Source organism: Phalacrocorax aristotelis, chromosome 12 (genome assembly GCF_949628215.1).
Source record: "Phalacrocorax aristotelis chromosome 12, bGulAri2.1, whole genome shotgun sequence".
In the NCBI taxonomy this organism is placed as follows: domain Eukaryota; kingdom Metazoa; phylum Chordata; class Aves; order Suliformes; family Phalacrocoracidae; genus Phalacrocorax; species Phalacrocorax aristotelis.
Genome location: NC_134287.1, coordinates 2,153,017 through 2,175,825, shown reverse-complemented (window position 1 = coordinate 2,175,825; position 22,809 = coordinate 2,153,017). Strand labels below are relative to the sequence as shown.

Here is a 22,809-nt window from a genome sequence, read left to right as displayed (position 1 = left end):
TATGGTAGCAGCTCCATCTCTTTCCCGGAGCGTAGTCCTAAACACGAGCAGCACTAGCCACAGCACAAACTGCAGGTCTGTGAGCTCTGCTGGGGGCACGGGGTATTGGGCTGGAGGGTTTCACTTCTGCCTGTTGTTTTCCTTCAGGAGAGAACTCTGTCTAATATCAACATATCTTTCCACTGTGCGGTCCTAGTTATTCATAACAGAAATGCCTATGCTGAGGAAGGTGGTGGGAGATCTTGGTTCAGGACTGTAGACAGACTTTCTGAATATTCAGCAGGATGGCAGTTGTAGCTGTCTGCCTCCTTGCATCTTAGCTGTGCTCTGTTCTCAAGTGATTTACGCTGTGTTCTTACCGTGCTGTAGATTCAAGACTCCTGTATGGCTAGTGGATGTCGCAACAGTAGTCCCAGGCAGTACCATCTTTGCCTCTTCTGATTTTCTTTGGCAACAATCGCGCAGCTTTTGGATCTCTCAGGTTCCTCAGATGCTAATGTTCTACCTAAGAGCGATGTTAACTGGCACTTGCACGACTGAATTTATTGTGGAGGTTTAATTTATTGGTACTTCTCAAATGCTTATGAGAGCTTGAACATATTATAAAATACAAGTATTATTCTGCTCTACTGAGGGGGGAGGAAAAAATTCTTAATTTGACTTACAGCTAACAGCTCCCACGTATGTCCTTACAAATGCATCTAGAATCGCAAGCAGCAGGAAAGCATTTGTTTATCACAGAATGTCCTTGGCAGTCACTGCTGTGTGCTATAGACTGTTATGTACTTATTACTTCTGTTTGGCGGTCACTTCGCATTAAAATCTATCTTTTTTTTTTTTTCTTTTCCCCCCTTTAGATGATATCTTCTCCAGCAGCCAAGTCAAGATACCCACTCCCAAAAGCAAATCTTCCCAAGCAGCTTCAGAAGCAAAACCTGAAAGCAAGACGCTGAGCACGTTTGATGACCCGCTGAATGCCTTTGGAGGCCAGTAGCCAAGGGGAGTGCGTTGCAGAGAAGAGGCCTTCCGTATGCCCTGTCCAGTACTAATACTCCAGATTCTCTAATCTAGTAGAGCTGAAACGAGATGGCTGTGGATATTTAAATGAGATTACCCATTTAGATGATATCTTCTAAATGGTTAGTATTCTCTTGTGCTGGGTCTCATTGCGCTAAATTATATATTTTAAAAAAGAAAGACAGTAACCTCCTGCTACCTTGTTTCCATGGTGCCCAGATGAATATAGCCTGTGCAATACCTGCAATGAAGTAATCTATTATACAAAGTATAGTTTGTTTTATGGAACAGATCTATAGAGAAAATGATAAATAGTAAATGGAGTCTGTTAAACCAGATCTGTCTGTCGTACTTTCCTCTTTACCGCTCACTAAGGACATCTGCATCGTGACTTGAAAACAACCAAACCCACTACTGTGCCTTGTCTAGGTCAGCTGCTAATATACCGAGTTAATGTTAGGGTAAGGCTGGGGTTTTTTTTGGGGTACACCTTCTTTTAGGTAACAAAGCAGTTAAATCTTAGCGCAGGACTTGACACCAGGTAGAGAGAAGGCATCTCATATCAGCAGCTCATGTGGTCTATCAAAATAACAATGGTTAAAACTTCTCTGCCAGAGAGAGTTACAGATGAGCACCTAGTGCTCTGCGAAAACAACAGAACCCTAACGCTGTCTTCTGTTGAAGTTGTAAACCACTAAGGGAGATATTTCACCTGCCTGGATGTGCCGAAGCTTTGCAAACAACGCTTTCCAAGAGGTCCATCTGTACGGAGCGTGCTCGGTCACTTCCGGGTTAACAAGCCTATGTGCAAACCTTAGTACAAAAACCCACTTGTACCCAAACGCTTACTGTCTGCTTTCCTTTCTCATCCCTAGCACACTGTAGGCAGCTTACAGGAGGTCGCTGTTTTGTGGAATCCTTCTAACTGTCCAGTGCACTTGGCTTTAACCTTCTTGCCTCCTGTTCTTTCTAGACTGCCCTTCTGGAACGGGTGCCGTTGATCGTACTCAGTGCCCAATGGCAGACACTTGCTCTCCTGCATGCAGGCAAGCAGAGCAAATGCATAAGGATCAAACGGTTCTCTTATTTTACCAGTGACTGCCTGCAGTTCTGCCTTAAAGTAGTACATTGCTGTCATAAAAACAGCACATCTAGTTTTAATCTTCAACTCGTATGGCTGTTCTGCTCTCTGTGGATTTAAAGCATGTGCTCAGGGGACTTCTTTGAGAGCAATTCCCACTTTCTCTGAAGCCCGTGTTCTGAGGCATCTGCTTCAGTCTCTCGTTTCTTGAGTTGGATTTGCTTTATCAGGCACAGCAAACACTACAGGCGAAGCATCTAGCGCTAATGAGGGTAAAGCAGAAGGGAAGGTTGGAAGGGATAAAGGAGAAGCATAACGTATTGATTTGCGCCATAGGTGGGCCTGGCAATGATTCACGTTAAGTGGGGGGTAAGCTGGGAGTAGCAGCTTGGAAAAGAATGTGGGAGCTATTTGCAAATGGGTGTCTAGAGTGCGAGCACTTGCACTGTTATTTATAGGCACTACATCTGCTGCATATGCCTCGTACATGAGTTGGACTGCTGTTTTACTCCTTTCTGCCGTGCTTAGAAGGGCGTCAGAGCCATACTTGAGGAGAGAGGAAAAAAGATGGTGAATTCTTCTATTTCTTTTCTGCATCCTCCTTTCTTCTTGGCCCTTCACATTAGTACCTTCTCTTAGCATTGCAAAAAGTGCTGTCCACAAGCCGAGAGCCCTGGTGGGGCCAAAAGCTGTTGAAGAAAAAAAAGCTCCTGCCTTTCAGTGTTTTGTAAACTTTAATGTGAAAACTCAGCAGAGAAAAGCTCTTGATAAAAACTTGTACCATGACATAGATCAAAACCTGTCCTCCCCCCAGGTCTTCCCTGCCACAGGGACGGTCTCTTCCCCCTATTAAACGTCCCCAGAACCGACTGCAAATCCTGGTTTAGGCGCTTCGCTTTTGGGAGGGCTGGGTCCGAGTGGTTGATTTTTTTTTTAAATTTTTTTTTTAAACTGAGTTTTGGCTTGCTGTGCTGTTTCCCCCCCCCCAATTCAATAAACCGTGGCTGCATTTTTTGGGCAGGGCAGGAGCCTCAGTGCTCTTTGTGCACGTGAAAAGCCACAGTATTTGTTCCTAGTGTTTTACCTGGGCCTGAAACCTAGCAGCTAAGCTAGAGTCAGGGTAGGTCTTGCATAATTTAAAGCCTAAATGGAAAGTAATTGCATTAACCACATTAACACCTCGTAATAAGCTAAGCTTGTTTTCTCTAGCAAGACGGTGCCCGTCCGAGGGAAGCGCGGCTCCCTGATGCGGGAGCAGAGCCGGGCGTTGACTCTACGGGGAGCGCCCCCCTCCTCCTGCTCGGGCCGCGCCCAGCGCGGCGCCGGGGCGCATCAGCGACCCCCGGGCGCTTCTCGGGTTGGGTTTGAGGCTGGGCCGCCCGTCGGCCGCCCGGGGCCCGCCATCAGCCCGGCCTTGCTGGACTACATCTCCCAGGAGGCCTCGCGGCCCGCCGGGCGGCCGGGACGCTGCATCCGGGTCCTCCTCCCGCGCACGCGCGGCCACCCCTCCTCTTCGCGACCACAACAAGCGAGCGGAGCGCGCGGGGGCACCGCCCCTCGGGGGAGCTGATTGGGCGAGCCGCGTCCGAGCGGGCGTCCCATTGGCCCGTAGGAGGAACGCCTGGCGGGGACGTCATAAAGGCTGTGCAGGCGCGGGGGCTGCTGGGAGCGAGCGGCGGCGCGGGCGGCTCCGTGCCCGCACATCCCCCACACTCCGCGAGGCCGGCCGGGGCTGGTGGGCTGCCGTGAGGCGCAGTGGGCGGGGCTGCACGGGGGGAGAGGGGCCTCATCTCCCCCCCGCCCCCAGCGGGCCCGGCGGCGGCTGAGGTGAGGCGCGGCGCGACCCGACCCCGCTCTCCCCCTCCGGCGGTGGAGCGGCTCGGCGGCCCCGGGTGCTGCTCTCTCCGCGGCGGGGGACGGGCGGCAGCGCTGTAACCCTGCCCTACCCCGGCCCCGCCGGCGTGACGCGCGTCCCCTCAGGCCGGGGGGCGGCGGGGCCGGGTGCGGGGCCGCCCCGGCGCGGGGTGGGGTGGGGTGGGGGCGGGAGGCTGCTCCGGTGGTCGGGCCCGGGGCCGGCGGGAGCGCGGCGCCCCGGGGTGGGGGCAGAGCTCCCGTCTCTCCGCCGCCTTCCCCGGGCCCGGGGGAGTCCCCGGTTTCATGTTTTTCTGGAGGTTTTTTTCTCCAGCCCTGACGCAGCCCCCGCGGGCGTTAATATCGCGGGTCGGGCTGTCACGCCGCTCGAGAGAACGGAATAAAAAGGAGGGAAGTAGGTAGGACCCGGAACGCTGAAACTGGAGCCCTAAACCTGCGGTGTTACTCGTATCGTTTGTGGTTACGTATCGATGTTACTCATACCTATGGCAGGACTTTCACTGCTCTGTCGCTGCTTCTTAGTAGCTCGTTTGTGGTTCGTCGAGAATAAATTGAAACTCTCTTTAACAACTACGTTCAGATGTTGTTAGAATTATGCTTGTTTGCCTTGTAGGTGGAAAGTCCCAAACATGAATGGCAACGCACCCCACCTGTCCTCAAACCTGGCTTGGCTGGAAGTGGAACGTAGTTTCCTGACAGATCTTCTTACAGAGAAGTTGTGAACCCTTTGTAATGGCCAACAAGAAAGAGCCTCCTTTTTTCAATGAAGATAATATGGGACCGTTTCACTACAAGCTTCCTTTCTATGAAACCATGGAGCTCTTCATTGAAACGCTCACAGGAACATGCTTTGAACTGCGAGTGTCCCCCTTTGAAACAGTTGTTTCTGTGAAAGCTAAAATTCAAAGACTGGAAGGTACTGTTCTCTCTTATTTCAGTGTAAACTTTGTCACTTTATAGGAAGTCTTGTTTTACACATTATAATGGCTAAAATCAAACCAGTTAATTTAAATGACTTGTTCAGTAATGTGTATAAGCTAGGCACTTGGTTGATGGCGTAGGTTTAATTAGAATTGGGTTCTTTTTCTGTTTTTTTTCTTTTCCTGTCTTCACTGGAATTGGTATTTTTGCCTTTTTTTTGTATATCATTATTAAAATAAATCTTAAAAAGTTTATGTTAAGTCATTGATTGTTTGGATATTATATGGGATATAGTATTTTTGGTGTTGAAAGGATTCTCTAACATAAATTGTTCATTAACTAGCAAGGTTATGAGCTTGAGTTTTGCGATACTGCAGTCACAAGAGCAACTGCAGTGCAGGCAAACCCCAAAGACAGCTTGAAGCTGCTGGTTTGAATTTTGTTTAGGTGAGTGATCTTTTGCTGGTAGAGGTCTGGCTGAGCAATGCTTTGTCTTAAAGTGATGAACTTGGCACGTCTTGCAGAGTGAAAACCTCCTTTTAGTTATGAGGCCAGTCTGGTGCTAATGCAAGAAGAAAAGACGTAGGTTAGTCATCTCACCCACTTCCCTCTACAGCGAGAACGATCCTGCATGAAAGAATGTAATTTGAGATACGTACGTCAGCTACTTTGCAGCATCACGTCTTCTTTCTTACTTTGGAGAAGTTAAAGAATTGTGTAGCTGCACAAGCTGAGAGTACCAGAGTTGCTAATTTTAAGGCAAGGGATCCTCTTTTCCCCCGGTATACCTGTACGTGTTTTTCCTGCTTCTCTCTGTGTGGAACCAACCCTTGGGGAGATGTAATATGATGCTTTGGGCTTGAGTCTAGGATATTCTTTTCCTCTTATGGAAATCTGCACTAATGGACGGAGAAAAAAGTAGCTGCACAAGTCTTAAAACACAGAACCATTGCAACCATAGGGGTGACTTTGCTGGTGAGGTCACTTAGCAGAAGCTCCACCATGCAGATAACCGGAATTTCCATTAGCGCAGCTATGTGGGTATAGTTTTGTTTCCTGTGGACAGGGCTGTTATTAATGACAAGACAGAGAACGTGTAGAGATGCTGCTGGAGGCTAGAGGTGAAACACAGAAGGGGAAGGGTTTTTCTTCTCCATGATGGAGTGTAGGTGTAGGAGAGATGCAAGCAGGTATGTGGTAGAATGCTAACTGGGAGTGAATTAAAGGGGATTGTAGGCAATAGAATATAGGAGAAGGCAGGCTAGCTGGGTGGTACAGATGAAGAAGCGAGGTTTAAAGAGTGTGAGAAGAGACCAAAGATAATTCGAATTTCTTGTAGTCCAAAATGGGAGATTGCAAATAGACCTATTGAATTATACCTACAGCTTATTATTGTTGGCTGGGTACGCCTAGCTTACAAAAGTATAATAATTTCTTGTTAGAAGAACAGCTCAGCAATAAAGTTATAATATTGCTTATTCAGAATTTTGTTCACGTTGTAATTCATAGGATAAGGTAATGAATGGTGTAGGTGCCTGCTGTCTAGACTTAATGATTAATTAGTAAATTTCATTAAAACATGGAAGAAAAGAATTCACTGGCGCTTATTGTTGAGGTGTCAGAAGTCATTTGAAATACCTTGATGCTCCAGAACAGAGTTAAAATATCTGTGAAGCCCTGATGAATATGACTTATGGGAGGCAGTGAAAACAGATTGATTCCTATGAGCGAGGGGGGCAGACACACAAACACAAATTAATTTGATGTTGCACTTGGGGTTGCTATTGCATGTAAAAAAAAATTAACAGCTTTTCAGTGACAAAGTTCCTATTACAGTGTACGAGTTCAAGCAATGAATCACACAGGTGGAGTGAAAATCCTGCAGTAATATTACTGTTGTGATTTAGCATGGGAGGCAGAAAGCTTACAGCCGTTCCTGTTTCTGCTGCTATTTTTCACTTTTTATTATTGCATCATGTCAACTTTCATGGGACATGAAGCTCTGTCATTTAAGCTGCGCTTCTGGCTGGAGAATGCCTCCTATGCTACTGGGAGACTATATTGGGTCCCTAGTATGCATATTGCTTCCGTGGACTCATTTAGGTGTTGAGGATGATGATATGTAAGCATACAAAAAGGCAGGTTTTGGGAAAATTATCTGAGACGTGAGATCTCCAGAACAAAATCTGGAATTGTGCCAGAAGTTAACAAATCTTGTTCAAATGTCACCATTGCTTCTAATCGTAAAAGGCTAATAATAAAACTAAATCAAGATGAGCTGATCTTTGTTAACAATAGGAATATCAAAAGCTGTACACTGTCTGCGCTGCAATAAAAACTGATAATATGGATGGCATGTTAGGAATTTTGCATACTTCTGATGCTATTTGTCATTCTTGGTGCCTGTTTAATGATCTGATGTGGAAAGGGCTTTGTTTAGACAGCTGTAGTAGACGTTGGTACCTTACTAAGAAAGAGCTCCGGAACTCCAGCTTTCTGTTTCCAGTTGGTTTTAGTCAGTAAAGAGTATGGGTAAAAATTTATTAATGGGTTCTAATACATCTGAAATTTCAGTGCAAGTTTACTCGTAAATTGAAGATCTGATATATGTTTGGATCAGATCCAGGCATTTGTCCTCAAATGTGTTCCATGTGAGTAAGCACTTGGTATCCAGAAATGTAGATTTGTTATAATGTTGACTTTGGAGCCATCTGGGTAAATAGCTCCTGGTCTCAGATTCACTGAATGAGCCTTTTAAAATGGTACGCTGGAGAAATAGCTCTGTGAGAATACACGCAGCCAGCAGCGTAGCGTAGTGCTGCCCCAGTGTCACCTGCTCGTTGGTTTTACCTGTTGATTATTTGTATTTGAAAGCAGGATCATGTGTTCATGGACATGGATAGGATGGTGCCTGAGTTTCAAGGTGACATCAAAGACTGAGCTTTAACAGGTGAATGGTACTTAAAAATAGGAGGGTTTTACTAAAAGAGGAAATAGTGGGTTTGTTTTTTTGAGGGGGGTGTGTTTGTTTTTAACTGAGAAGATCTGGTTTTGCTTCCTCCATTGCAAAAGTCTTTGTAGCTGCTGGGCTGGACAAAGTTTAGTATTCTTCATTTGGAAACACCAATTATTATATTGAATTTTATAGAAGGAACATTCAGATAGTGTATTCCTGGTAGTGATGAATTCTTTAATCTGTTAAAGAACCATAGATAATACCTATAAACATGTTGGTTCGGTAAGATAGGATTGAGTCTCGAGGGAGGAGGTGGGGTTTGGGATTTGGTGTTGGTATTATTATTTATTTATTTGTTGTTATTAACAAATTGTGGGAATTAACCCTTGATACTGTAGAATGCAAATTAAGTCCTTCCTTTACGTGGCTAGCTTTATAGTAAGAAAAAAGCAACTCAGTCAGGGTTTGTGACTGCTTGCAACTGAATGTTATGATCTGTGTATGTGGAAACATCTACCTTTTTACATGAAAATGTAGGTGTTCTCATGTTCTTCCCCTCTGCAATGACACAAGAACAACTAGCTTTCAGAGTACATCTTAATTTGGAATGCTTGTGCTCAGGGAACAACAGATGCAACAATTTTGTTGTTGTACGTGTGTGTACTCTTAGCTCATCGTGAGTTGTTTTTCTTTGGTCTTTTTGCTGTCATTGTTTTGCTGCCTATGTACAGCAGCTTCACCTTAAGTGAAAGGAACTGGGTGAATATCAAGCAGATTGCTGGGTGTTGCATTTCTTTCAAAATTCTGTGAATTAAGAGTGCCATAATGCTATTTATTACTACTTGCCTTAGAGAAAATAGCTATCCTTTTGTCAGGACTGGAGTAAGTGGGTTGCACAAGTGTAAAGAGTTTTTAACAGAACAAATCTCGCTTTTCTTCTGTCTAATACTTTTCCTCTGTCTCCTGTTTGCTTGGTCACTTGCCTGTTTACTGTGCAGAAGTAATCTACCTGCAACATAAAATAGAACTTGTTCTGGAATCTGCAGGGGGGAGTTCCTGGGACAGGCTTGTCCGCAGCAGTTTCTCTGGTGAGCCTGCTTGGCGCGCCAGAAGGAAGAGTAAAGGAGTGAAGGTTAAGGGTGTATCTGGCACACTGGTCCAGAGACAGGATAGAGCACCTGCTTCTCTCCTCCCCCTGTTTTAGTAGGTCAGACTGTCAGCGCATCTGCAGCCATTTCAATCAGCAGTCTGCAGGCTCTTCTGCCCTCCTGCAGCATCACCTGGCTGGCTCACTTCCATTTGAGTGCTGAGATTTAGCTTATTGCCCTACTTTCCTCTCTTCTCGGTACCGATTTAGAGCAGGCCAGTGATACAGTCACGTGCTTAGGGAGAGGGGATAGTGGATGGGTATCTCGCAGTTCTCGTTATTGTTGCCATTTTACATGCTGATCTCGTGAATGCCTCCTCGAGAAGGCTGTACTATAACCTGGAAGAGGGACAGCTGATGCATATTTTCCTGTACCTGAACCTATAAAGCACGTACCATTTCCTCCCTGTATAAATACAGAGCCCTTAGAAAGCAGCATAAAAGGGAATTAGTAATAAAGACTCGTCCGTTTCCCATTACAGCAGAGTAGTCTTTTCATGTGTTCATTTCATCAAAAATGTGTTGAAATTGTTAAATGAACAAAAACATGTTTCCCTGCAGTACTGCCAGTTGCAAGCCAGCCTTTTTAACAAATTCTCTCTCATTTTATCAAAGTAATTGGAAATTGCTCCTTGGAGGTTGCTGAAACTGTAACAGATGCAGACAGTAATGACTGTTGGTAGCCATAAGACTGCAGAACAACACAAAAGAACTTCACTTGTAGACTCACTGGCTGTTGGCATTTTGTTCTTGTTTTGCTTACACTGCAGACTCGAAACATAACCGATAACTAGTTATTCAATAGTTGGCAGGGTAGTAGCAATTATATTAGTCTTACTATATGAACGTATTCCCTTCATAAATGTCTTGTGGACTTCAGAAGATACAAGGTTCATGTTAAATGCCGTCCAAGCAAAGTAAAGGTGTGTTGGTCATTCATAAAAGATCTAGATGTTAGCTGTGGTGAGAAAAGGAGATTGTCATCTTCTCTAACATGAAAGCAATGACAGTTCCTCCAAAGCACGCCCCTTCTGCACAGGGGTATCTACTTAGCATGTCTCCTGCTTGCCTCTTCAATCTGCTTGGACTTCCGCCAGAACCTGGTCCCATTTTCTTCCTTGCTGGTGCTGGGTGTTGGTAGCTTTGTGCCCTTCCTCCAGCTAGGAATGGGCTACTTAACCGACCTTTTGCCACAGCATGTTGTGGAGCACTCTTGCGAGCCTTGGCAAGCTGAGATGTTTTTGGAAACTTCCTGGAAGACTCTGATCTTTGTGTTCCCCTCTTGCCAGATACATTTTGGGAAGTCTTACTACTTGTATCTCCTTTTAAGTATCCGAACATGCAATTAATAAAAGAAAAGGCTACTTTAATGTAATCTTTTGCAAAATATATCTGTATCTTTTGTCTCTTAGTCTGAGAAGTAGTGTTTAGACTTTTTTGAAAAAATTCTTGGCATCTATAGATTTCCATTTTAATTACAATTTGTCAGGAATGCACAGTGACATCTCAGTTACCTGGATTTCACAAGATAAATTGAACAACAGTACTTCTTTTGATGCTGAAGGGAAGATTCCTCCCCCCCCAAGGCAAAAAAGACAGCTATTCATCTTCCTATTAGCCTTTTACTTTTTTGGGGGGGGGGTGATCTGAGCTATCTCATCCTTTCACAACTGTCCTGGTTTGTGGTTTATCTAAAATTTGGAAAGTGGCAGCATTCTAGTAAAAATTTGTGAAGACCTCAGGCTGTACCAACTTATGCTTATTATCTTTAATGTGTATTGCACCTGCATCTAAATGAGTTGGCTGTGCAGGCAAAAAGAAACAGAGTTAATCATTGTGTAGACTATGGATTTTTAATAAAGAACAAATACTCTGTTCTGTTACTGGATGTAAGTAATAAAATGTTCTGATGGCCTAAAAGAACACCCACAACAAAATAAAAGTATTTGTAGTACAAAGTTTGCCTAACTGTTATGGTACTATATTGTACGTGTGAACTTTCACATTCCAAACCAAGCAGCAATAAACACACATACAGAGTTGTCACCACTGTAACAGACCTGCCACCAGTTATCTTAGTGCAGCTTGTCTTTATTGTAATACCGAATATCAGTCTGTGATTAAATTATTCAGCAGTTCCGTAGTTACCCTGTTCTTTCTGTCAGTAGAAATAAAGCTCTGAGGTACAGGTAACAGGAAAAAAAGCTCCCTCATCTGAGGACTGGAAAAGAGCAAGTATTCAATAAGCCTGAAGCAACTGAATGCTTCTACAGACCCCTTGTTGAGCCAAAAGATCGAACTCCAAGTATGAGCACAAGCCTGCCGAAAACCTTGACTTTTTTCTTAGGAACTATTTGGGAGGTTGGATATTGTGACTGAAGCCTGCTCAAGTGCCTGTCCTTGTCCTGCTTCCTTTCTTCTTTCCCCTGTGACCCTCTTTCTCACCTCTCCTCAGTTACCTCCACATTCTTCAAAAAGCAAAACTCCCCAAAAGCCCATCCACCCAGCTCCATTTTTAACACTCTCTTTTGGTTTGTTTTGTTTAGGTATTCCTGTCTCTCAGCAGCACTTAATTTGGAATAATACAGAGCTGAAGGATGACTATTGTTTGAATGATTATAAGTAAGTATAGAATAAAATTGCAATGAATGCTTCTAAATTATTGTTAGCATAAGCAATAGAGAATGCTACAAAATTGATTTATTGTTATTTACAGCATTTCAGAAGGCTGCACTCTGAAGTTAGTTCTGGCTATGCGAGGCGGACCTATTAACACTAGAAGAGGTAGGTGTTAAGTCAGTTAAAAAATAATGGTTTTCATGCAGTATCTTAACTGTGAACAGCTTCTCCTAGCTAAGCATTTTAGACGAGCAGGCTTGAGTTCCAAATGAATTGGTAGAATACTTAAATGGAGGGATTTTTGTCTATTTTTCCTTCCTTAGCACACCTAGTGATGGGGATGTAGCCAGGCCCACTAGGGAGGAGCCTGGGGGTGGTGTGCCAGGGTTGGGGCTGAAACCAGTAGCCCAGCTCAAGTGCATCTACGCCACTACACACAGCATGGGCAACAAACAGGAGCTGGAAGCCATTGTGCAGCGGGATAGCTGTGGCTTAGTTGCCATCACAGAGACATGGTGCGATGACTCTTACGACTGGAGTGCTGCAGTGGATGGCTATAAGCTCTTCAAAAGGGATAGGCAAGGAAGGAGAGGTGGTGGGGTGGCCCTGTATGTTAGGGAGCGCTTCGATTGCAGAGAGCTTAGTGACTTTGATGATAAGGTCGAGTGTTTATGGGTAAGGATGAGGGGCAACAAGGCAGATATCCTGCTGGGGGTCTGTTACAGACCACCCAACCAGGATGGTAGATGAAGTGTTCTACAAGCTGCTGGAGGAAATATCACAAATGGTTGCCCTTGTTCTAGCGGGGGACTTCAGTTTACCAGGTGTCTGCTGGAAATACAGCACAGCACAGAAGAAACAGCCTGGGAGGTACCTGGAGTGTGTGGAAGATAACTTCCTCACACAGCTGGTGAGTGAACCTACCAGGGGAGGTGCCTCGCTTGACCTCCTGTTCACAGAGAACAACTGGTGGGAGATGTGGTGGTCAGAGGCTGTCATGGGCTTAGCAACCATGATATGATTGAGTTCTTGATTCTTGGTGAAGAAAGAAGAGGGGTCAGCAGAACCACTGCCATGGACTTCAGGAGGGCAGACTTCAGCCTGTTCAGGGCACTGGTTGGGAGAGTCCCTTGGGAGGAAGTCCTGAAGGGCAAAGGAGTCCAGGAAGGCTGGGTCTTCTGTGCCTTCAAGACTTCCTTCTTGAAGGAGCAGGCTGTCCCCAAGTGCTGCAAGACAAACTGGCGGGGAAGATGAGTGGCCTGGCTGGACAGGGAGCTTCTGCTGACACTCAGAAAAAAAGGAGAGTCTACTGCTTTTGGAAGAAGGGGCAGGTAACATAAGAAGAGTACAGAGACCTCGTTAGGTCTTGCAGGGAGAAAATCAGGCAAGCAAAAGCCCAGCTAGAACTCAGCCTGGCCACTGCTGTAAGGGATAACAAAAATGTTTTTACAAATATATCAACAAAAAGAGAATCAGAGAATCTCCATCCTCTGTTGGACACGAAGGTAACATTGCAACACAGGAGGAGGAAAAGGCTGAGGTACTAAATGCCTTTTCTGCCTCAGTCTTTAACCATCAGACCAGTTATCCCCAGGGTATTCAGCCCCTGGAGCTGGAAGGCAGGGACAGATCACAGAATAAACCCCCCATAATCCAGGAGGGGATTGGGCCCAGCCAGCATGGCTTCATGAAAGGCGGGTCCTGCCTGACCAACCTGGTCTCCTTCTATGATAGGGTGACCTGTCTAGTGGATGAGGGAAAGGCTGTGCATGTTATCTACCTGGACTTTAGTAAAGCCTTTGACACTGTCTCCCACAGCATTGTCCTAAAGAAGCCGGCCACTCATGGCTTGGACGGGTGTACTCTTCACTGGGTAAAAAACTGGCTGGCTGGCCGAGCCCAGAGAGTTGTGGTGAACGGAGCTAAATCCAGTTGGCGGCCGGTCACGAGCAGGGTTCCCCGGGGCTCAGTTTTGGGGCCAGCCTTGTTTAATATCTTTATCAGTGATCTGGGTGGAGGGGATCGAGGGCACCCTCAGTGAGTTTGCAGATGACAGCAAGTTGTGGAGGAATGCTGATCTGCTCAAGCCTAGGAAGGCTCTGCAGAGGGACCTACACAGGCTGGATCGATGGGCTGAGGCCAACTGTATGAGGTTTAACAAGGCCAAGTGCTGGGTCCTGCCCCTGGGTCACACCAACCCCAGGCAGCGCTCCAGGCCTGGGGCAGAGGGGCTGGGAAGTGCCTGGTGGAGAAGGCCCTGGGGGTGCTGGCTGACAGCCGGCTGGGCATGAGCCAGCAGTGCCCAGGTGGCCAAGGAGGCCACCAGCCCCCGGGCTTGTGTCAGCCCTGGTGTGGCCAGCAGGAGCCAGGCAGGGATGGGGCCCCTGTGCTCGGCCCTGGGGAGGCCCCACCTCGAATGCTGGGCTCAGGTTTGGGCCCCTCGGGACAAGAAGGACCTTGAGGTGCTGGAGCGTGTCCAGAGAAAGGCAGCGGGGCTGGGGCAGGGTCTGGAGAGCAGGTCTGATGGGGAGAGGTTGAAGGAGCTGGGGTTGTTTAGTCTGGAGAAGAGGGGGCTGAGGGGAGACCTTATCGCTCTCTGCGACTGCCTGAGAGGGGCTGTAGTGAGGTGGGTGTTGGTCTCTTCTCGCAGGTCACTAGTGATAGGACAAGAGGAAATGGCCTCAAGCTGCGTCAGGGGAGGTTTAGATTGGATATTAGGAAACATTTCGTTCCTGAAAGAGCGGTCAGGCCCTGGCACAGGCTGCCCAGAGAGGCGGTGCAGTCACCATCCCTGGAGGTATTTAAAAGATGTGTAGACATGGCACTTTGGGACATGGTTTAGGAGATGTGGTAGTGTTGGGTTGATGGTTGGCCTTGATGATCCTAGAGATCTTTTCCAACCTTAATGATTCTATGATCTTTTTCATTTTGTTTACCCTTAGTTTAACAAATATCTTTGTATGTATAGAATCAGCAATTCTTCACCTGTAGAAAAAATGATATGTAATGTCAGTATACAAATAGTTTTAAAAGTCTGTTTAGTAAGAATCAGGCATTGGTTCAGCCTGATGATAAACTTGGTTATGTGGATCATATATAGAGGAATGAAAATGGCAAAATCCCCTTGATCATTTTCTTTTGGAAAACACTTAGTGTATCTTCTAGGTTGGGAATTCCCGTTGTAAACTGAGCCGAGCTCTCAAAGGTGATAAAAACAATAGTAGTAATGATTAAGTTTTATTCTGTTTCGTTTCTTTGTAGTTCCTGTGGAAGACCCTATCAGGGAAATGGCTGAATACATGGATCCCAGTAGAGATGAGATCTGGGAGAAAGGGCCATCCAACAAACAAGTTACCTTCCTAGTATATCGAGAAGGAGATCAGTTGAATTTCTTCCGTGTGGTAGATCGGGGAGATGGCACCTTAACGCCGTTATCTGAATCTTTAAGGTAAAGCTGGTTCTAGTCTTTCTATTGTTCTTCAGAAGAGGGATGCTCTATAATTTTCAGCTTGTTGACTTGAAAGAAGAATATCTGAAATGTGTCTGGAATATTGCAAGAATCGTGCCCTAAGGGCTACTGAAATGCTGTAACTGGATGGCCTAACAATACAATAGTACTTTGTGGTCAGTGGTCATGCTGACAGTCCTCTGTCACTGTGCGTGTCAGTCGAGTGGGATAAAGCTGACCTCGTGCTTAAGGCAATTCTCAACATTCTAGCCCTTTCTAAAAGGGAATATTTCACGAGTCAATTTGGCAATAACAATATTAAAGTACTTAAAGTGTTTCTCTTCCATCTCAAGGCGTTTGTTTAGCTTTATAAACATTTCTCTGTTCACAGCATTAACTTTTTCATATGGATATGAATCAGTCAGGAAGATAGTAAAGTGGCAGAGCAAAATCCTCAGAGGGTTTGAAGTTTCAGAGAAACTCAGCGGTTCTGGTTTGGTTTTGGGGTTTTTTGTTCTTTTTTTTTTTTTGTGGGTTTGATTGTGGTTTGGTTTTTTGAATGTACTGAAATAATTACCAATGGAGATAGCCTTTGAACACAATTAGGCCTCAGATTAGCTACTGTTGAGGTACCAAGCTGTATTGATATCTGTCACAGGATCAGAGTACCTTTATCATCAGAAAAGCAAGTATGTCACTTAAACTACTGCATTGTAGTAAACAGTTTACTAGTCTTTTTCCTAAAGCTATCAAAATTGGTAATATATACTAAAAATTATTAGATTCTGTCTTTATACTGCAGCTTTTGGGTGGGTTTTTTTATCCCCTGAAGAACTTACATATTGGTACAACTGTAAGGAAAGGAGTCCCTGTTCTGGGGACAAGCTGCATTTATTCTGAGGCTAAGGCTTGTGCTGTTTTAAGTAACTGTTTTTGTTCCTGTTTGCAAATTGAAAGCAAGAGCTTTGTAGTGGGTTGATGTTCAGCATGATTCAGAGGGTTCAGAGTGATGATATTCTTGGAAACCTTTATAAGAGATCTGCACTTAAAAACAACAGGCTGAATGAAATATCAAGGTTGAATTCCCACATAGTTACACAGAGTAGAAAAAGCTAGTGTTGGATATACAATTACTGGAGGGAAAGAAGAGGAAATGTACAAAGATTTTTGGTCTATGATCTTATCTTTCAGCTCCTGCACTCTTTCTCAGTAAATGGCCACATATGGTATTGTGTGTAGATTTGAAATAGGTAAAAACCACCATTGTCAGTAAGAACTGAGAACCTGGCTGCTGCATTGGCCTAGATGCACTTCTGGAAAGAAGAGCAGACAGCTGTAATTCCTGTTCTCACTGATACCTTGCCTGTTACGAAGTTGTTCCCTTTTACTTTTTAAATCCAAAGAACATCCAAACTAATCCAAAGCTAGAACTGTTGATACTATAAGTTGATGCAGGAACTTGTCCAAAGAAACCTGCACTTCATTTTTTCTGGCACCTGCCTACGTGTTCAAATTCTTGTGCGCGTGTGACTTTTTTTTATTTAAAACTAGCATGGGCAATTGTCTGAAATTCTTAGTGCCTCTCAATTAGGTAATCCTAGTGTATAGATTAAATATTTATTTACTGGAGATTATGAAGTGTAGCAAACAGGAGGAATAAACCACGCTCTTCTGGCTCTTGCAAGGCATCTTGGTAAGCCTTTCAAAGCACAGTAGCATGTCTAAAAGTCAAATACATTATGCTGAAGGAATGTGCTGTCAGTGGTCAAATGATCCAGTTAGGTTGGAATCCACCTGAGCTGAGAACATTCATCTCGAGACCATTTATCTCTTCCTCGGTGCTTTCCGTGGGAGTTCATTTATTAGATTTTCTACTAAGGCAGACAGTAATTTGGGGTGGGGGGAAGAGAAATCTTAATTTTTGACTTTGTTATTCTGACCGGGTCAGACTTTGTGGGAAATAGAAAAAGTAGCAAAGAGAGGAGAGAATGGAAACAAATCAGACCTTTACATTTGATCTTTATAGAGGAATGTTATGAATCACTCTGAATACTAGTGTTTTCCACACTGACAGTTAAATGTGGTGGTGCATGTGGGTGTACTGGTGACTGAGCATTTTGAGGCACGTGTTTATCAGCTTTTCTCACATTGCTTATGTGTGGAGCAGAATTTAGTGACTGCAGTTTAGAAATGAGACATTGGTTTCAGTTTTGGTTTATATTTTCCAGATCATTTTATTTTATTGGTGCTTAGGTTAATGGTTAAAACTTGGCAAGGTGTAAATACTTACAGTGATTATTGTCTCTGAATTAAAAGGAAGTTGTTGATGTTGTGGTAGAGAACTGGCAAGCGCTGGTGTCAAAAGTGTTTCAACAAGCTGCTGATCATCTTTGAGGCACACATTTTACAAGCAAGATCTCAGGAATGTTGACACCTGTGGACAAAGTAAATTTGAAATTTACTCATTGGAAAATGGGCTAAAAGTATCATCAAGAACAAAGCTCCCTGTCTAACTTCTGTAATTTTACAATCACGTTAAAGCAAAACGTCCTTTTGTTACTCCTTTTTTGTATTTAGCCAGAAAATGCGAGAAAAAGCTTAACAATTCATTTTGCAGTAAAAACCCCAACCAAATGCGTAAGATGCATCACTTTTCTTTCTATGTTTTTCCTTGAAGGAGGAGAAGTTCAAAGAATTGTTTTGAGTTGGTGAATTAAGTCTTTGCAGAGTTAAAATGCTGAGATTATTCGTTAGTGTTGAATCTTTACCAGGAGAGGTATGTGACAAGCACGCTGACTGCCCCTGTACCATGCTGTTCAGTTTTTGGTAAGAAATGACTGGACTATTTTGACTCTTGCTTTGAATTTGCTGCCATCCTGCTCTTAAAGATCTGTCTCCCAGCTGTGCTGCCTTTGGAATTTTGCTCCATTTTAAGAAATGGATTTGGAGAGTCAGTGCAAAAATACTGGCTCTTGACTAAAGGCAGCAGAATATTTCCAAGAATCAGGTAAGATGCCAGCTCTAATTAGTGAAAATTTTTTTTAGACTGACTTTCTCATGACCTTTAGTTCTTCCTTGGTCTCCTTTGGAGAATAGAAACTGTAGTTAAATCTACTAAGCTGTTTGTATGAACACAGGGGAATTGCCTGATTGTGGTGATTTCTAGATGCTGACAGCCAAAGGGAAGAATTAAAACCCTCTTTAAAATGTACTAGATACAATGTTGAAAATGCATCGATTTGTACTGAACTGGACCCGCCTAATGGTTCTTTCATTTCACTGTCAAATGTTGGATCTGTGTTAGTGATTAATGCTTTGTAGGAAAACCAAGTCAGATATTGACTTTAGAACACAGAGGGTTTGCATTCTGTTAGAATATAGAATGGAAGACGACAATGTGGTGCTATAAACTTCCAGTGACTACTGAGTTAAAGTATTTGTCTTGGGTCTAGCAATAATATGTTTATTTTTTCCAAATGTGAGACTCTTGGAAACCTAAACTGATCCTTTTTAATTTGTTTTTTATTTTGAAAAGGACAAATAGAGTATCACATCCACATGGGTGACCCCTCCATTTCCATTTATGGTGAGAACACCCTTCAGGATGGATAGAAATTTGGACTTTCCTTCCATGCCAGTGTCTGGTTAATTGGAAAACTGATCAGCTTGTTGTCTGAGTCATACAGTTAACAGCTTTGGCCGTACCGTCAGGAGACATTTGTGGAACTGGATATACCCTCTGTGGGGAAAATATATAGTGAGTGTGAACGAACTGTATGTGGTATAACAACTTCCCAGAAGCGTGGCTATGTTATGATTTCAGCAGCATTGTTTTGCATGAGCATCTAATAAGGAATGCTTACGTGCTAAAATAGATGGATTTGAAAGGTCTTTGCATACAGATTTACATAATGCTTTGTCAACAGATCAGCTACGGATGTGACTTTCTAGTTGTGACAATACACTGAAACCGTAATTCAATTACTTGATTAGAGGGTGAACACAAACTTCCTTTTCTTTCAGTGGTGGTTCAGTTTATAACTTATACGCTGATGATGAAGACGAAACAGAGGCATCACCTTCTGGACAACAGATTATTGAGAATTCAATTACTATGAATAAAATGAAACTACTCAAGGCAAAAATGGAGAACATGAATCTGAGTAAAAAGGTGAAGTTGTAATTTCAATTTTTCTAGTGTAAAATGGCTTGCACTTCCGTAGTGCTGGCTCTTCCAAAAAGCAGGTCACATATGTTGCTGTCTTGGGAAGCGATCAAGGGTAGATGGTTTCTTATCTGTTGTTGAAGCAAATGCTATTGTATAAATGTTCTGCCGTGGGGCACTGGCTTTACTTGGATCTACCTGTCTGCATTCAAAGAATTCACTCCTGGTCCTGGATTTATTTATGTGGGTGTTTTTTTAGGGGTATGTGTGTAGTTTTTTGTTGTTGGGTTTATTTGTTTTGTGTTGGGTTCTTTGTTTTCTTTTGTTTTTTATTCTGATGCTTTCAGTAGTGTTGGTTTGCAGTACTGCTAAAAATCAGTGTTTCTTTTAAATGAAACTTAGAAATCCTGTAACTGAAAAGCCTATAAAGTTAAATATGAGAATGAGATTACTCAGAAGATAAAACATCACATTAGTGTTCATGTCTGTGTAGGTTACCTAGATGTAAAATGAAGATATGCTTTCTTCCATTGTTCATCTGGTTTGAGACCCTAAGGTCTTCTGGATACCTTTGATGGCATCCTGGCTTCCCTTATCTATTCCTCTGACATGTGGCCTGTTTACTAAAAAGCGTTTCCTGATTATAATCTTTGATTTTTTTATTATGCAGATATTGGGGTGAAGTCTTGATGGCTAGTAACAGATGAGGGAATAGAAAAAATTATTTGCTCCTTTCTGGCCTTACACTGTCTGAATTCCTGGAAATATGATCTCAATCAGGTCTTTGAATGCAATTGTAACTCCAGTACTAATTGCTGTTCTTTGTGGGGTTTGGATGTTTTTTTAATAGCCTAAGAAAACTGTCAAGGTGAAACCTCGTCCTCCAATGGCTCCCCGACCATCTAGTGGCTCAGTGGCTGCTGCTCGTCACCGCTTTTTAAGAGTGCTCCCCCATATCGGACAGTCCTGCCTACCTCCTCCTGGGAATTCGTACCCTTCAGAGTCTTCCCAAAATGCACTTTCAGCATTGGCTACTTTGGCCACTGCTGGTAGAACAATGCCATCCACAACTAATGACTTTAAGGAAGATGACACTTGGCAGAGCAACTCTTGGTCTCAGTCGGTTAGCAGCATCAGGTTACCACCGAAAATATCTCGTGTTGAACTAGAAAATGCAAAACTACCTACAAATAGTATTCTGACTCCTGTTTCATCTCTACCTGCAAATTCAGAAAAAGCGCCTGAAAACGCAACCTCAGCCAGCGAGGAGGATGCTGTTTTGTTTCCGAATCTAACAAATGTAGACCTATACGGAACAGAAGAAAAACTTCTACCTGAAACAGATGCTTTTGATTTGTTAACAGAAGCAAGCACCACTGAACACCGTAGTGAGATATATGACACAGGAAAGGTGAACCCAGAACTTGAACTGTCTGATGGAGATGAAGAATCCAAGGTTGCAGAGCAGCATAGAAAACCTCTTAGCAAAGTGCTGGGCACTGCAGCAATGGGGGCTGGTCTTCTCAGTACGCGTGAGTTAAGTCCACAGAAAAACCTGCTTTTGTCACCTCTTCGGTATTCAGCGCAAGCGGCACGTCACAGTTCTCTGAAACCACAAACACAACCCAAATGCTTTGAGACTGGTAACCTGAGATCTACAGCCTCCCCAAATGTGCTTCGATCGTTGGAAGTCCATAGTATAGCAGACTCCTCTTTTTCTAGGACTACTAGATTTCATAGCGTGAAAGTAGAGTCACTTGGCAAAAGACCCGATGTAATTTCTAAAGCAGAGGCTAGGGACATCGCAGATATGGCTAACAAGGCATCCAAAGAACCTGTGAGTTCTGTAAGTAACTTAGGATTTCTGGCTTCGCTGGCCCGAAGCGCAAACAGGGAAAGTTTACAGAGTTCCTGTGGGACAGGCAGGTTTCGGACTTCTGGTATTGCACTACCTACAAACCAGCATTTTCAGGAAGAAAGCTTTCGGAAAACTGCTCCTCCAAACGAAGCTGCTGAATATATTCTAGTAAGTACTAATGCTTCCACAGACATTGATGTTTTCCTGTCTGTTCTGGTACTGGTGTTATGAAAGCTACTTTCATGTGTGTGTCTGTGTCTTTTCAGGGAAGGCAGATGGGGAGGGGGAGGTGTACTTAAATCCCTGATAGTCTTAAACTGTTTTGTGAACTGCTGTTCATGTCTTAACTGCCTGTTTTATCTAAACAGGTCTTAGAAGTAATTTTTCATGAAAATTGAAGTGGTTGTTCAGTTCACAATGAAAATTATTAGATATCGTAATGATAGAATTACAAGTGTCTGTGCTTGAAGTGTCATTTGACTTCTGCTGCTCAGTAATTGTCATTTATTCCAAAGTTTGCCCTGTGACTGGCACCCTTTGTGCCTGGCTTCAGACCTCTAACGGACTTTGTTGGTTTGGTGTGCTGTGAAGTATGGGGAGGCTATTTAACAGTCACTTTGAGTAAGGCTTTATATTGTGGAATTCTAATTTTTTGTACAGAAGTTGTCTTGGACTCTTCATAGGTACATTAATTGATACAACACTGATTTCAAATAAGCTGATACCAGACTGCCTAACTTCTCATTTAATTTCCATCTGCTAGTAAATTCCTTGTGGAAATTTTTTTTTTAGTCTGCGCATGGGCTTGGAATGAATGGAAGTATTGCAGCTGTAGGGAAAAGAGTAGGTAAGTAAAGTGACTTAAATAATAATTGAAAATTACTCTAATCTTTCCTGATATATCACATATATAGAGAACAAGAATCATTTATCCTTGTAAGGCATGTGTCTTTCAAAGTCCTTCCTGTATTACACTTCTATAGCATGGTATAACTCTCAGTATTTTAAGCAATTCTTTTACCTACAGATGTCATCCAGATCTTAGAAAGACTTAACTGTGGCTCTTTCCTAGCTTTTTTTAATACTTAATGAATCCTGCATGTCATCTGTAGAAATAAACATGACCTTCTGCTCTGAAGTTTCCAAAAGGTCAGTTCTGTGACTACTTCTGCGTGTACTTTAATAGAACAGAACTTATCGGTAGCATTGTCTTTAGGACTACAGCCTCAGCCAGAAGGGTTTGGGAAGAGTGGGGAGGAAGCAATAAGGGCATGGATGCTGAAGGTTACTGATATCGTGCAGATATTTTGTTTTTTGTGATGGGCATCGTTCTTTCTACCCTAGTCTTGGTAATTGTGGAGTGCTTAATGCTCGACATCTACTGAAAATGGATGTGTTGTGCCTAAATATTAAGTTCTTATGTGAGTAATTCTCACATACAATTGTATAGGTTAGTACTTTTAAAACAACTCTTAAGACAGTGAGCTAAAGACTCTCAGCACAATCAACTTTTCTTCACAACTATGACTTGGAGTCTGCAGGTTTTCTTTTCTTTATGTATGACCTTAGGAAAGGAGGCAGGCATGTATTCCAGGATTTTAAGATCTAGGTATAGAGAATGAGCTAGAAGGTACATCTTCAAATCATAGCTGCAACAGGAAAAATGTTGTGATTGTAATAGTGGGAGCAAAAGCTGCTTAAATAGTGGATTGTGCCTTCGTTTCA

The 22,809-nt window shown here is 43.5% G+C and overlaps 2 protein-coding genes and 1 long non-coding RNA gene across 9 annotated transcripts in view; 2 read left to right on the top strand and 1 right to left on the bottom strand.

Annotated features, from left to right (window-relative positions):
- Positions 1 to 1,355, top strand: part of WASHC2C (WASH complex subunit 2C) — a 37,999-nt gene extending 36,644 nt beyond the window's left edge. For all 5 annotated transcript variants that reach the window (XM_075108210.1, XM_075108206.1, XM_075108208.1 and 2 more), the window contains one exon: positions 858 to 1,355. In XM_075108210.1, the coding sequence (XP_074964311.1) occupies positions 858 to 994 (137 nt within the window). In that variant the 3' untranslated portion in view covers positions 995 to 1,355. The remainder of the gene's footprint in view (positions 1 to 857) is intronic.
- Positions 1,356 to 3,729: 2,374 nt separating this feature from the next.
- The window catches only part of ZFAND4 (zinc finger AN1-type containing 4), a 23,709-nt gene continuing 4,629 nt past the window's right edge, over positions 3,730 to 22,809 (top strand). For 2 of the 3 annotated variants that reach the window (XM_075107649.1, XM_075107647.1), the window contains exons 1-8: positions 3,731 to 3,925; positions 4,584 to 4,886; positions 11,541 to 11,616; positions 11,711 to 11,778; positions 14,875 to 15,061; positions 19,085 to 19,232; positions 20,077 to 21,252; positions 21,877 to 21,931. In XM_075107649.1, the coding sequence (XP_074963750.1) occupies positions 4,703 to 4,886; positions 11,541 to 11,616; positions 11,711 to 11,778; positions 14,875 to 15,061; positions 19,085 to 19,232; positions 20,077 to 21,252; positions 21,877 to 21,931 (1,894 nt within the window). In that variant the 5' untranslated portion in view covers positions 3,731 to 3,925; positions 4,584 to 4,702. Of the gene's footprint in view, positions 3,926 to 4,583; positions 4,887 to 11,540; positions 11,617 to 11,710; positions 11,779 to 14,874; positions 15,062 to 19,084; positions 19,233 to 20,076; positions 21,253 to 21,876; positions 21,932 to 22,809 lie in introns of all 3 variants that reach the window. The other variant, XR_012662820.1, reaches the window with a different exon arrangement.
- Positions 17,278 to 22,809, bottom strand: part of LOC142063665 (uncharacterized) — a 22,527-nt gene continuing 16,995 nt past the window's right edge. Inside the window, exons 2-3 of the long non-coding RNA XR_012662821.1 lie at positions 20,561 to 20,832; positions 17,278 to 17,495 (exon numbers count right to left, since the gene is read on the bottom strand). This is a non-coding gene — a long non-coding RNA (uncharacterized LOC142063665). The remainder of the gene's footprint in view (positions 17,496 to 20,560; positions 20,833 to 22,809) is intronic.